The following is a 14219-nucleotide window of genomic DNA, read 5'->3' on the forward strand; positions in this document are numbered from 1 at the left end:
GGCTTCTTGGTGGCTTGTAGTTCTCAGAAGAAGCAACATCTCCTGTCAAGAATCTTTTCCCATGAGAACATTAGACTGCTGTGCATAGCATTTCCAAAGCAGGTGGCATCTGTCCAGCCATCCAAACTAGGACATTCTTAGTAAAATCATAATTATTTAGTTTGCCCAGTAGGTTTTTCTCCTTTCCGCTTTGACGTTAACAGATTTTTGAAGCAAACATCTGGCTTGTCTGTGCCAGTATTACTGCTTATATAGTATATAGTTCAAGGATTTCCAAACATGAACTTTCACATATTGCAGTCAAAGGAGAAAATTTTATCCCCATTGCAGAAATTATTAAACCAAGGCACAGAGAAGCAAATGATTGAAATGGTAATAGAAGCCAGGAGCCATTACTCTGGTGGAACAATAGGGTTCAGAAGCCTAACCCAGTCACTAGAACATTCCCAGAAGAAAACCGTATGACTATATAGCTGATTTGTCTTCCTCTTACTCCCAAGTGTCACTTATTTTGATTCAGATGGCTCAGTAAGCTTTTGTCCATTGGTAAACAGGGCTGCCCACAGGGGGAAGCCAGGGGGGCAATTTGCCCCACGCCCTGGGCCCCGCAGGGACCCCCACGAGAATATAGTATTCTATAGTATTGCAACTTTTTTTTATTGAAGGGGCCCCCAAAATTGCTTTGCCCCTGAATCCTCTGGGCGGCCCTGTTGGTAAATGAGACCATGAGCCAGGTTCTTGACTGGTTCTTAAATAAATCTTTAACCATGAATATTTAAGCATACAAAATTCAAAGGGGGCATGTAATATTGGAAGTTACACCCATAATCTGTCTACATACTACTAACATTTTTCTTGGCACTTAGTTTGAAAAATCTTAATCTTAGTAGTTTTCAGAGTATGAGAAACAGATTCTGGGGTCTCTGATATGATTATGCCAGTTTTCAAAACTCCCTTTGTGGGAAGAGCTATATCCATTAGAATAATACAGTGTCTTGGGACCACGGTGTCGAGCCACTCACCACTTAGCTGGTGGTTCAAATCTGGCCACGGCCTGTATTGACAAAAGGTGTTACCGTCTGATGATAGATTTGTAGTAACCTTCCCAACAATTCGCCAGGCTGTTCGTGTTTGTGACTAAAAAGAGGACCTCAGTCTCAATATTGCATGTTTCACAATCACCGATTCTGCCACACTAGCCACACTGAATAGTCTCTCTCTTTGCAAGGAGCCCACTGAAGAAATGTTACTATTAGCGTAGTGACTAACTACTCACCATGAGTAAGGATGACCCTAAATTGGTAACAAAAATGAATAGCTAAGTAGATTGGGATGCTCTTATTCACGGTGAGAAGTGCCTTATTGTCAATGGGACTGCATGAACTATAGTTGGACAGCTGATTGCGTAGGTACTGTTCTGTGTGAGTAAGGGTATTGCAATGTGGCCCTAAGGCCATGAAATTAAGCTGGAGAGTATAGCACATCTAGCCTTTCTGTTCATTGCTCATTGTCTTCACTGCTGCTGCTATGATGTAAAGAAGATCGTGATAGAGCAGGAAAGAGTGGGTAGGTTAAAGAGCCCTTCACTTTGCCAAGACAAGATATAGACTATTGGGAGTGGACATATGAGCAATTGAATTGATGCTATACCAGATTTCACTCTGAAGGCCAAGAACAGCTTTGTCCTTTGAGGCTTTTTAGATAAAGTGCTTTCTGAAAGCACATTACTTAAACCTGCTTTATTTTTGTTGTTTATTTTAGGATCAGGATCCAGGCTGTCAATGAAATTGGAGCTGGACCATTTAGCCACTTCATTACGGCAAAAACCAGGCCCTTACCACCCTTACCTCCTCGGTTAGAGTGTGCTGCAGCAGGCCCTCAGAGCCTAAAGTTGAAATGGGGAGACAGCAACTCCAAACTGCATGCTATCGATGACATGGTATATATCTTGCAGCTAGAGGACAAAAACAAAAGGTAAGAGGTGCATGTTTCTGTTCTTAAATGTTCATGGCAAACGATTGAATCATCATAAGGTATTTATGTGAATGAATCACAGTAAGGAATTTTGCTGTTTTTCTTATTATCTTATACCTATAGGCATGTGAAAATTGTTGTTTTCATGTGGATTCAATACCGGTAATTTAAGTTCTGTACATGTAGTTTAACCTGTATATAAATCTATGTGATCTCACCTGTTACACTGGTGTCATAAAACAGTTGAACTGCAAAAGTATTTTACAGTCCATATTTAGCAAATATTCTGATTTTTTTTTCTCCCTAAGAAAACCAGCCCAAGTGTTTCACAATTATATCTAATTTGTTCTCTTCTCTGGGGATATATCATACAATGCAGAAAGTAATGTGATATTGCTCCAAAAGTGGCATTTGCATTATACTGAAATGGCAATTAAGAAACAAGTCACAAGGACTACAAGTACGTGAATGACAAGATAGGACACTAGAAAAATAATATAAATACTATAATATAAATGTATTGGGTTGGTAATTGCACATTGTTTGCAAAGTAAGAATGCATGGGCCTCATCCAGTATTTTTTGCTTACAAAAATCTCTTTGAAGCTTTGGATATGCAAGAAATGCAGAATCAGGCCTTATACAGTATGTGCTTCACAAGCAACTTTTCTTCTTCGAGTGCTTGTTCACGTCCATTCCACATTAGGTGTGCGCGCTCCGCGTGCACGAATCGTCGGAAACTTTTCCCTCAGCGGCTCCCGTCGGGCCCGCAGGGTCTCCCCTCCCGCCAGAGCGGCGCCCCGCCCTCGCGTATATATACCCCTGCCGGCCCGACCCTCCCTCAGTTCCTTCTTACCGCCCGTGGTGACGTTGGAACAACTCTGTCTCTCGCCTGAGAGTGTCCCTTAGCATAGCCATTAGCAATAGTAACAGTTCATAATATAGTTAAGTGTTTAGTGTTAAGTAGTTAATTAGTTCTTCCCAAAGACCAAAAATCTCTTTGTGATAGGGGTTTGGTCAACCCCGGCACCGGCCCTGGGCGGCGGGGCATGCCGCACGCCCAAGGCTTCAAGGCGTGTGCCGCGTGCCGCAGGCCTATGCCAGTGAGCGACCCGCACGAGTCGTGTCTCCGTTGCCTCGGGGAAGCACACCAGAAGGAGCGCTGTAAAATTTGTAAGGCTTTCAAGCCCAGAACTAAGAAAGAGAGAGACTTTCGCCTTAGACAGCTCCTCATGGAGGCGGCGTTACAGCCCTCCTCTTCCGCGGCACCGTCGCGGAAGAGGAGGGCCCCGGCATCTGTCCGCGACCCGACACCGGCGGTGCAGACTAAGCCCATGGTGCCGCCAAGGCGAGAACACGCCCGGCATCAGTCTTCTTCGCTGGCCAAGTTGAAGGGCCAGCCTAAGGCCCGGGGGCGCTCCCCACACAAGAAGGTGGCACCGGCAAAGACCGCAAGTGCGGCCAAGGCCGTGACGGCCCCGATACAGGTCCCGGTACCATGGCTCCGGTGCCGAAGGGCCCGTCGAGCCCCGGGACAAGCGCGTTGAGTGAGGAGGAAGGGCTGGAGGAACTGTTGGAACAGCCCTCCACCCCGGACACATTTGAGGCAGCAAAAGACCTCATTGAATTGTCCTCCGAAAGCACACTTCGCGCTAAAGACATTCCGCCGCGACTGCCATCCAAGGGCAAACCGGCGATGATGCGCCCATCGCGGTCGCCATCTCGGCACCGTTCACGGCGCCGGTCCCGGTCGAGCTCCGCCTCGGTGGACTCCCGGCTTCCCGCCGCACAACGGGCCACTAAACAGTCAGGCCCTGATGCGAGCGAGGCACCATCCCAGCAGCCCGGCTCGAGCAGGCGCCGGGACGCTTCGATGGCGAGGCTCCCAAGACCATCTTCCCGCAGCCGTTCCCGGTCCCGCGGTCAGCGGTACCGTTCCAGGTCCAGATCGGCACGGCGCTACTTACGGTCCCGGTCCCGACGGCACCGCTCCCCGACGCCGGACCGGCACCGCCCCACGGCACCGCCATGGCCCTCTAGGTCACCGTCCCTAGCATCGGAAGAGGGCTCGGGTCTTTCCAGATATGGCCGCAGAGGGCACGCCGTTAGAGAGCACGAGGCCTCTTGGCAGCCGCATTGGAGCCATCCTGGGCAGTGGCCGTTCTGGACTCCGTGGGCCTATCATCAGCAAGGCCCTCCGTCCAGAACCTCGAGATCGGGCCCCTCAGGAGACCGGTCCCGCTCCCCACGGTGCCGCCCTACCTCCCGTGCGGAGGCCACAGTCTCCAGACCACCTGACACAGAGAGGGCGGACTCGGCACCAAGCCCGGCACCGTCCCTGACTCAGGGCAGGGGGCGCACCTCGGAGGGCCGCCCCGCTGAGGAGGAGTTACAGGAGGACGAGGACGCTCAAAAGGCCATGACCTCCTCCTCCTCACCGGACGAAGCCGTGGCGGGCACAACAGTGTCCGGCCCTCCCCCAATTGACCACCGGGCGCACCAGGACCTGCTCCGCCGGGTAGCCCTCAACTTGGGACTACAAGCAGAGGAAACGGTTGAGCAGGAGGACCCGATGGTGGACATTCTGAGCCCAGAGGGTCCCTCCAGGATCGCGCTCCCGCTCATAAAAACGGTCCAGTCAAACTATAAGACCGTATGGCAAACACCAGCCTCCTCTGCGCCAACTGCAAAGGGCGTGGAAAGAAAGTACTTTGCCCCGTCCAAAGGGTTTGACTTTCTCTTTTCCCATCCGGCCCCATGTTCGCTGGTCGTCTCGGCGGTTAACGAACGGGAAAGGCATGGCCAGCAGGCCCCAGCCCCCAAGGCCAAGGAAGCAAAACGACTAGACCTATTTGGCAGGAAGGTCTACTCGTCCGGAGGCCTCCAGTTGCGGATCGCAAACCAGCAAGCGATCCTGAATAGGCACAACTTTAACTCATGGGCATCAGTGTCCAAGTTCAAGGACGCCTTGCCTCAGGGCTCACAACCTGAGTTTGCGGCCATAGTGGACGAGGGGAAGGCGGTGGCCAAAACCTCTTTACAGGCCTCACTTGACTCTGCCGACGCAGCCGCTAGAACCATCGCGTCAGGTGTTGTGATGAGACGCTCTGCATGGCTGCAGTCTTCTGGCCTTCCTCCGGAGGTACAAAACACCCTCCAGGACCTGCCGTTCGAGGGTTCGGGCTTATTTTCAGAGCAAACAGACGCCAGTCTACATAGCCTCAAGGACTCTCGGGCTACCCTCAAGTCCTTGGGGATGCACACCCCGGTGACACAGAGAAAGCCCTTTAAGCCCCAACCTCCGCAGAGGCAGTACCATCCTCGCCCTCGACAAGAGCCGTACCGCAGAAGGGGCAGGGATAACAGGCTTAGGCGCAACAATACGCCTAACCAAGGCCAAACCCAAGGCCAAAACAAACCGCAGCCGGGAAACAAGCCAGGGTTTTGAAGCTGCGATCGAGGACAGTGTACCCATCTCCGTTCCGGATCCACCCCTGTGTTTCGGGGACCGCCTGTCTCATTTCTACCGTGCTTGGTCCAGTATAACATCAGACCGTTGGGTCCTCCGCACGGTAGAGACAGGTTATACCCTCCAGTTTTCCTCGCCCCCTCCCTCCCACCCACCAACCCCGTCCCTCTTCAGGGACCCCTCTCACGAGCAACTTCTCATGCAGGAGGTACAGACCCTCCTTTCAGTGGGAGCGGTGGAAGAGGTTCCCCTGGACCTCAGAGGGAAAGGGTTCTACTCGAGATACTTCCTCATTCCCAAAGCAAAAGGGGGCCTCCGTCCTATTCTGGACCTTCGCAAGTTAAACAAATATTTGCTCAAACCACGTTTCCGTATGGTCTGTCTCGGTACTATCATTCCTTCCCTGGATCCGGGGGATTGGTACGCTGCCCTCGATATGAAAGACGCCTATTTTCACATCGCCGTCCGGCCCGCCCACCGGCGATTCCTGCGCTTCACTGTCAACCAGCGCCATTTCCAATTTATGGTCTTGCCCTTCGGCCTGGCAACAGCCCCGCGCGTTTTTACAAAATGCATGTCAGTGGTAGCGGCTTTCCTTCGAAAAAGAAGGATGCGCGTCTACCCGTACCTGGACGATTGGCTTCTAGCGGGCAGGTCGGAGGCGGAGGTTCGCACCCATGTGGCACTGGCGCTGCAATTATTCCGAGAACTCGGCCTGTTGGTCAACGTGCCCAAGTCTTCACTAGTCCCCACACAGAGGCTGGACTTCATAGGGGCAGTCCTGGACTCGGTGGCGGCACGGGCGAGTCTTCCCGTATCGCGATTCCTGGCTATCCAGGAGGCCGTGACCTCCATTCAGCGATTCCCCACGACCACGGCCAGATGTTGCCTACAACTCTTGGGGCACATGGCAGCATGCACACACGTAGTCGGGCTCGCCCGTCTCAGACTCCGGCCTCTGCAGCTGTGGTTGGCCCAGGTGTATCGCCCCAACAGAGATCCATTGGACATGGTCATCACGATCCCAGCTCGGGTATCGGGCGCCCTCTGTTGGTGGCTCGATCAACAGCAGGTTTGCGCGGGGGTCCCGTTCGCCGCCCCACAACCAGCTCTGACGTTAGTAACAGACGCGTCGGACCTGGGTTGGGGGGCGCACCTAGGGGACCAGCGCACTCAGGGCTTGTGGTCCAGGGAGGAACGGTTGCTCCACATCAACCTGAAGGAGCTGAGGGCGGTTCGCCTCGCCTGCCAGACCTTTCACGCCACCATAAGAGGACATAGCGTGTCGGTTCTGACGGACAACACTACCGCTATGTTTTACATAAACAAGCAGGGCGGGTCCCGGTCCTCTCCCCTCTGTCACGAGGCTCTCCTCCTCTGGGACTTCTGCATAGCCCATTCAGTACAACTTCGGGCGGCATATCTCCCCGGGGTCCAGAACGGGCTGGCGGACCGTCTCAGCCGGTCCTATCTCATGCACGAGTGGAGGCTGAGACGAGACATCCTCCGTTCTATTTTCCTGAGGTGGGGGTTTCCCCAGGTGGACCTATTTGCCAACAAGGACAACAGCCAGTGCCCGCAATTTTGCTCGTTTCAGAACCACAGTCCGGGCTCAATGGCGGACGCCTTTGCAATCCCGTGGGGCGGAAGCCTGAAGTATGCCTTCCCCCCATTCCCACTCATTCACAGGGTCCTCCTAAAAACCCGCAGGGACAGGGCGACAGTCATTCTAATCGCCCCGGCGTGGCCACGCCAACACTGGTTCACAACTCTGTTGGAACTGTCCGTGACCACTCCGATAGCCCTCCCCCTCCATCACGACCTCATCACCCAAGATCGGGGTCGCCTACTCCAGCCGAACCTGCCGTCGCTGCATCTCACGGCATGGCTTCTCTCTGGTTAAGTGATGTGGAGCACAGATGTTCCCACGAGGTCCAGCAAATCCTCCTTGGTAGTAGGAAACCCTCCACAAGGGCAACCTACCTGGCCAAGTGGAAGCGCTTCTCCCTGTGGTGTGAGCCTCAACACTCCCAGCACTTGCAGGCTTCGATACCACTGATTCTGGACTACTTGCTGCACCTCAAGCGCCAAGGCCTCGCCCCCGCTTCTATTAAGGTGCATCTGGCCACCATTTCGGCGTTCCTCCCTGGGGAATCAGGCAGATCCGTGTTCTCCAACCCCACGGTAGTCCTATTCCTCAAGGGACTGGAGCGGGTGTTCCCCTACTCGCGCCCTCCTATACCCCCGTGGAACCTCAATCTGGTCCTCACTAAGCTTATGGGGCCGCCCTTTGAACCCCTGGCCTCTTGCTCCCTCACGCACCTTTCATGGAAGGTCGCGTTCCTCGTGGCCATCACCTCGGCTAGGAGGGTGTCGGAATTGAGGGCCCTCACCTCGGAGCCTCCTTATACTATCTTTTATAAAGATAAGGTGCAGCTCAGGCCTCACCCTAAATTCCTCCCAAAGGTGGTTACGAATTTTCACATGGGGCAGGACATTTGTTTACCGGTATTCTTCCCCAAGCCCCATACGGACCCAAGCCATCGCAGCCTACATACCCTGGATGTTAGGCGGGCATTGGCTTTTTATCTGGACCGTACCAGACCTTTCCGTAAATCGACTCAGCTGTTTGTGGCCATTGCGGAACGGATGAAGGGCCAGCCTATTTCTACGCAGCGCCTGTCGGCGTGGATCGTGCTTTGCATACGTACGTGCTACGAGCTCGCCAACATGCCTGCTCCTCAGATCAGGGCTCACTCCACTAGAGCCCAGGCGTCCTCGGCGGCCTTCTTGGCACAGGTCCCGCTCCAGGAGATCTGCAAGGCAGCCACCTGGTCGTCAGTGCATACCTTCACAGCCCACTACGCGGTCCACCATCAGACCAGAGATGACGCGGTGGTCGGCAGGGCGGTGTTGCAATCAGTTATTCCTTGACTCCTACCCTCCTCCAATGGTAAGCTTGCGAGTCACCTAATGTGGAATGGACGTGAACAAGCACTCGAAGAAGAAAAGACGGTTACTTACTTTCTGTAACTGTTGTTCTTCGAGATGTGTTGTTCACGTCCATTCCACTTCCCACCCTCCTTCCCCTCTGTCGGAGTCACCGGCAAGAAGGAACTGAGGGAGGGTCGGGCCGGCAGGGGTATATATACGCGAGGGCGGGGCGCCGCTCTGGCGGGAGTGGAGACCCTACGGGCCCGACGGGAGCCGCTGAGGGAAAAGTTTCCGACGATTCGTGCACGCGGCGCGCGCACACCTAATGTGGAATGGACATGAACAACACATCTCGAAGAACAACAGTTACAGAAAGTAAGTAACCATCTTTTCCTGATGAATGGAATGTATAAAGTGGGTGCTGCAGTGGTGGAAAGATATAAGAGATGGTGAGGGGAAAGACAACACACAAGTGTACTATAATAGTGAGCTCTCTTTAATGAATAAATATAACAACATGCAGATTGGTCACAGCTAGCTACATCTGGCCCTCAACCAGTTTAATCAGAAAAATAATTGACATCTCAAGAAGATAATCCTTGTACAGCTTCACACAGAGGTCCTGATCCTTAGCTGATGTAAATTGGCACACTCCATTAACTTCAATGAGCTATGTTGATTTTTGCCCACTGAAGAACTTGTCCAGAAGCTCAAATTGTAAGTAATAAAACCACCATGAAAGTGCCCCCTCTGTGCCATTTTGGGGCTCACCCAGACCAATAAGGGGTTCTGTACCGCCTGCCTTTCAACTTTGGGAGTCTTAATGCTATGCTATTCTGGTTCAGCGCTCTGACACCAATGGTCAGCCTACAAGCATAAGGTCCCACCCTGGCTTCCACCAGCTTAGTTTCTTATTGCAGGGTGACCTCAGCAATCTCTTCTGGTCCCAAATCCCCCCCAAATCCATCTCTCTGAGTTCTTAACTACCAGACTTTTCCCCTCTGGTTCATCACTCCTGAAGGCATGAAACCTGCCCTCAATTATTAGTTCACTTTTAGCACACACACACACTCCACACAGTTTGCACAACAGATACCTGCTTGAGCTAAAAATAAACAAAAAATGTATTAATAGAAAATTCATAGATGCAGTGATGAAATACAATAGAAAAGCAAACATAGTTTACACAGAAAATAAACATAAAGACACAATCTCAGGCTTTACACTTCTATATTAGCCAAATTCCCTTTTCTAAAACAAGTTACCAACTGCCTCTGTAGAGTTTCCCAGCAGGCCCTCTCTCCTAGAAGGGATCTAGTGCTTCATGGACAGCACCCCACTTAGATGCCTGGCCCTCGGTTTCTGGATAGCCTTTACTTAAAAAAACCCTTCCCTTTTAAAAGTGTTTGCATTTTTTCCCCTTTTTCTCAGTCTATGGTAATTCATGGTTATGCAGAGCAGGGCGGGGATTCCAGACTGGGGTTTTCTTTTCCATTTTAAATTGTTTCAGTGTTTTCCCATTAACTTTAATGGTCCACCATTGTCTCTTCCTGACTGGACAATGCTATGTGCTTGTAGCCAGTGTCACGTAAACATCTGGTCTGGAAGATGCTCGCTCTGCCTGATTGCCTCATCACACTGCTGTGAAGTGATGCTGTAGTTGCACTAAAGATTACTTCTGGGGGGGGTTTTGCACCAAAAAATTAAAAATTCTGCAAAATTCTGCTTATTTTATTTGTCAAAATAATGCGGTATAATCACACCAGTTTCAATAACTATTCAGCATGTCCTAAAGGCATGAAAGTTAAGTTACAAACACTTGGTAACTAATACCTTGCATTCCACTTATTATCTTGGATTTTCATTTAAATTATATTACAGAACACCAAACAGCCCCCTCCACCCCCCCCCCCCCAAAAAGGAAAAATGTCATTTTAAATTGCTCAGACTTTCACTCATAAAAGTCTCATTGTCCTGGACCTGGATCCTTTGGGAAGTGCTTGCTTCTGATTGTCCTGACATTTTATTGACTGCTTGGTAAATGTTTTATTTGTCCATAAAGTCTTTTTTTTTTTTTTTAACGAGTAAGTAAAATAAATCCTGAGCTGTAATCTAACCCCATTGTGCCACTTTGGCTCAGGAAAAAAGTGAGAAAGCACATAGATCTTCCTAGCTGATTCCCTTACTGTCATTTATAAGGCTTTATATCACTCTGGCAATGTAGGAGCCTTAAAACTTTTACAGGTTTTATGCTCCTGGGGGAGTTGACTGAGAATGGGAACAGTTAACTAACAACAGGAACATTAACAATGTTACTACGCAGGCAGGCTGCTACATTTCTGTCTCAGAGAATCAGATCAATTAACAAGCAGGCAGGCTGCTACATTTCTGCGTCAGGGAAAGAGCCTTCCTCGTGCATAATAACAAGACCTACCCCTCCAAGCCCCCGGCGAGCCGCAGTAGCAAGCGAGAGGGACAGAGTCTCTCTTGCTTGTTGGCAGGCACACACCCAGCCCCGTTCCCTGATGGTGATCAACATCTCCCCCGCAGGCATGCATGCCCAGACCCTCTCCCCCCGCTGTGATTTGCGTCTCTGAGGCTGCTCCAGGCACGCTGGAACAGATGCTCTGCCTGCGCTGCCAGGGAAGAGGCGTGTGTCCCCCTGCAAATTTCTTTTGTATTTTTCTGCGCAGGGGGGCACAGAAATATGCGAGCCATATGAATTCTGTGCCCTCAGAGGGGCGCAGAATTTTGTCAGGAGTAAAAGTTACAATTACAATGTTTTACACATATATCCATGCATACGTTCATAACTATAACCTGTATACATATCTCCTAATAACCATCAAGTGCAGGACATTACAAGCTTGTATAAAAGACCTTGTTTGACATATTTATACACAATAACATTGTCTACAACCAGTTGATTCAATTGCTTATTTTAGGGAGTTCAGACCCACTGTTTTCCCATTAGAGTGTCTGGTTGTCAGACTCACCTTCCAGATCTACTCTCTTTATGGCAGCTCAGTTGATGCTGTGCTAAATAAACAACAAGAGGCATTCAATGAATATAAATTCCCACTTGAAATAATGAGTGATAAAACAGCAGCTTCACAGCACAGTGACACTTGGCAGGAGCCCATTACCTGCAGCCACCTATGATGAAGTGGAATATAAAGAAACTTACTTCAAAAAAGCTTCTTCTGTTTGCCTTCACCTAGCCCTGAAGGTAATAAGATGATAAACCTCTAACTTGCTCTAAATCTGATTATACACAGGAGAAATAACGGAAGTTGGTCTAATAAAAGATTACTTCACCCACCTTGTCTTTGTAAGAATAAACCATATTACCCAGGGAGTCTGGAGAGTGAGTAGCTAGAGAGATTTTCATAACAGGTCCTATCACTTCTGCCCAGACCTCTCCCACTGCAAATGGTCCCCTAAATACTGGCCTGTGTGCTGTGATCCTGCAAGCTCTCACAAGCTTGGGCTTCAGTATAGCTTGCACTGATTGTTTTCCTTCAGTTGATTGAAATTTACCTTGCATCCATGCACAAAAGTGATCAATTGATTGTTGGGAAGGCAGTAATTAGCTTGATTCACACCTGATATCTATAGGGCTACACCCTCAGGCCAGATCAGTTTCGTGCCAGCATGGATGCAGCATCCCAGTACAATCACTGCACTGTCAGCTATGACAGCTGTTCTCCTTGAGAGCTCTCAGAGCTACCAATCCTTCAGACTATAAACGTCCTTTGTTCTCCCACCCTGATATTCTCCTCTCTGTCCCCTACAGTATAGCTTCTCATGGTAGGAGGCATTGCTAAAAGGGCATGGTATGTATTAGCGGGGGTAGCGGGAGGGAGAGTAAGAGAGCTTGATGATCAGAGATGACAGTCCACACTTGAATCAGTGGAAGCAATGGCCAGTTGTGGGGGACAAAAACTGGTGGTTCTTCTCCAAACTACCCATAAAATAAGTTTCATCTGTGTCTATGAGATGCCTCCACAACAGAGCATACAAAAGTGAAAAATATTATCATGCAGCTCTCTGAGCTCCATATTCCCAAAATTGATTGTCTGTGCTCAGAGTCAGGATAACCCCACATGGCTTATTTTTCTGGTATGCCGTTTCCGGTTTATTTCACATCTCTCTGATGACTTTGTATGTAAGTGGATACCCATTTTGTTAGCTTACAATGCTTAATTTACCTCTCAACAGAGAGACAGGTGAATAACCATCTCTTGTCTGGCAGAAAACTTTATTTGTCAACTATACCTTGATATGATTTTAGAACATATTTTCAGTATATATACTCGTTACATAGTATCTGCACATACTTCTCACAATAATAGTAATGACCAGTGTGACCCCAGCTTTCATTTAAAACCTCACATGACATTCTTTGGTGAACCAGAATGTACATACCCGAATCACAACATTCCTGTAACTCCCTTGCCAGTTGTCATTTAAGGAATACCTGGGCTTACACAGAGAGCTTGAAAGTTTGTCTCTCTCGTCAACAGAAATTGGCCCAATAAAAGATATTACCTCACCCACCTTGTCTCTCTACATAAGTAATAGTCAGCCAATGCTCTTTAGTGTGTCTTGGTCATTAAGTATAGTTCTTAGATTTTCTATAGCAATAATGAAGCTTAACAGTTAACTTGTCATGGAGTAAATGCTTCACTGATTTCAAGACATGATGAAACAAGACACTTGGAAATCTTTCGCACTGATGAATGTAGTAGCTTAAAAAGGTGTGCACATCACAAATGTACCTGCCACATATCTCATTTGTTCTTCATTATGTGACATTTAGGAAGATCAGATTAGCATCTCTTGTCTTTTCTGTTTTGTGCAGCCTTCAGTGAAAATGAAGAAAAGTCTGGTTTTGGCAAGCACAGTACATTGCGAACATTGGGAGCAGTTGGCTTTTCTTTGAGGCCAACTTTATAGCTTTTAATGAGAGACAGGATGTTCCAGTGGTTTGGGTTAATATCTGGATTAAACTTCATTATGGGTTGAGTTAAAACTTCAATGAGATTGATGGATATTAAAGACCCTCCCTTGTAAGGATATAGCCTCTACCTAGATAAAGGGATTCTGTGAACACGCCCTGAAGTTTTTGATGGGACTTCTTCTTCCCCTGCAGGGGCCACTCCTGGGGGCAGGTCAGACCCACGTCCAGGAACTTCCCCTGGCTGCTCTGAAGGCTGCACCACTGCCAGCAGCAGTGCAGAAATAAGGGTGGCATGGTATGGTATTGCCATTTTTACTTTTGTGCTGCTGCTAGCTGCAGCACTGCCTTCAGAGGTGGGCGGCCAGCCAGCGTCCACCATTCTCCAGATGCCGAGCTCTGACGGCAGCATAGACGTAAAGGTGGCAATGCAACACCCCCTACAATAGCCTTGTGACCCCCCCCCCCCCCCCCCCCCCCCCCCCCTTTTTGCCCCCCCCCCCCCCCCGGCAGCCCCTTTCTGCATTGGGACCCCCCAGTTTGAGAAATGACGGCCTCCCCCTGTGAAATCTGAAAGGTATAGGGTAAAAGTACACAAAAGACCAGATTTCACCATCTGTGACGTGTTTTGCATGACCGTGAATTTGGTAGGGCCCTAGTAATAAGTAATGCTTTTTAAAGGTCCGCATTTCAAGTTTTGAGCTAAAAGGCCAGGGACTATTCTCAGAAGGCCAAATGAACCAATCAGACTGTAAGGGCTAGTCTACACAGGAAGACTGGCTGGAATTACTATTGTAGAATAACTATTCCAGAATAGCTCCTCATGTGGATACTCTTATTCTGGAATAGCTATTGTTCTTTAAATTTACACCCTACTGTATTC

At 49.4% G+C, this 14219-nt stretch overlaps 1 protein-coding gene across 1 annotated transcript in view; it reads left to right on the forward strand.

Moving 5' to 3' along the window:
- The window catches only part of FNDC3B (fibronectin type III domain containing 3B), a 390987-nt gene that overhangs the window by 338180 nt on the left and 38588 nt on the right, over nt 1-14219 (forward strand). Inside the window, exon 23 of the mRNA XM_026650044.2 lies at nt 1762-1974. Within this exon, the coding sequence (XP_026505829.1) occupies nt 1762-1974 (213 nt within the window). The remainder of the gene's footprint in view (nt 1-1761; nt 1975-14219) is intronic.

This window comes from Terrapene carolina, unplaced genomic scaffold, assembly GCF_002925995.2.
Source record: "Terrapene carolina triunguis isolate 2854851 unplaced genomic scaffold, T_m_triunguis-2.0 Scaffold88, whole genome shotgun sequence".
Lineage (NCBI taxonomy): Eukaryota > Metazoa > Chordata > Testudines > Emydidae > Terrapene > Terrapene triunguis.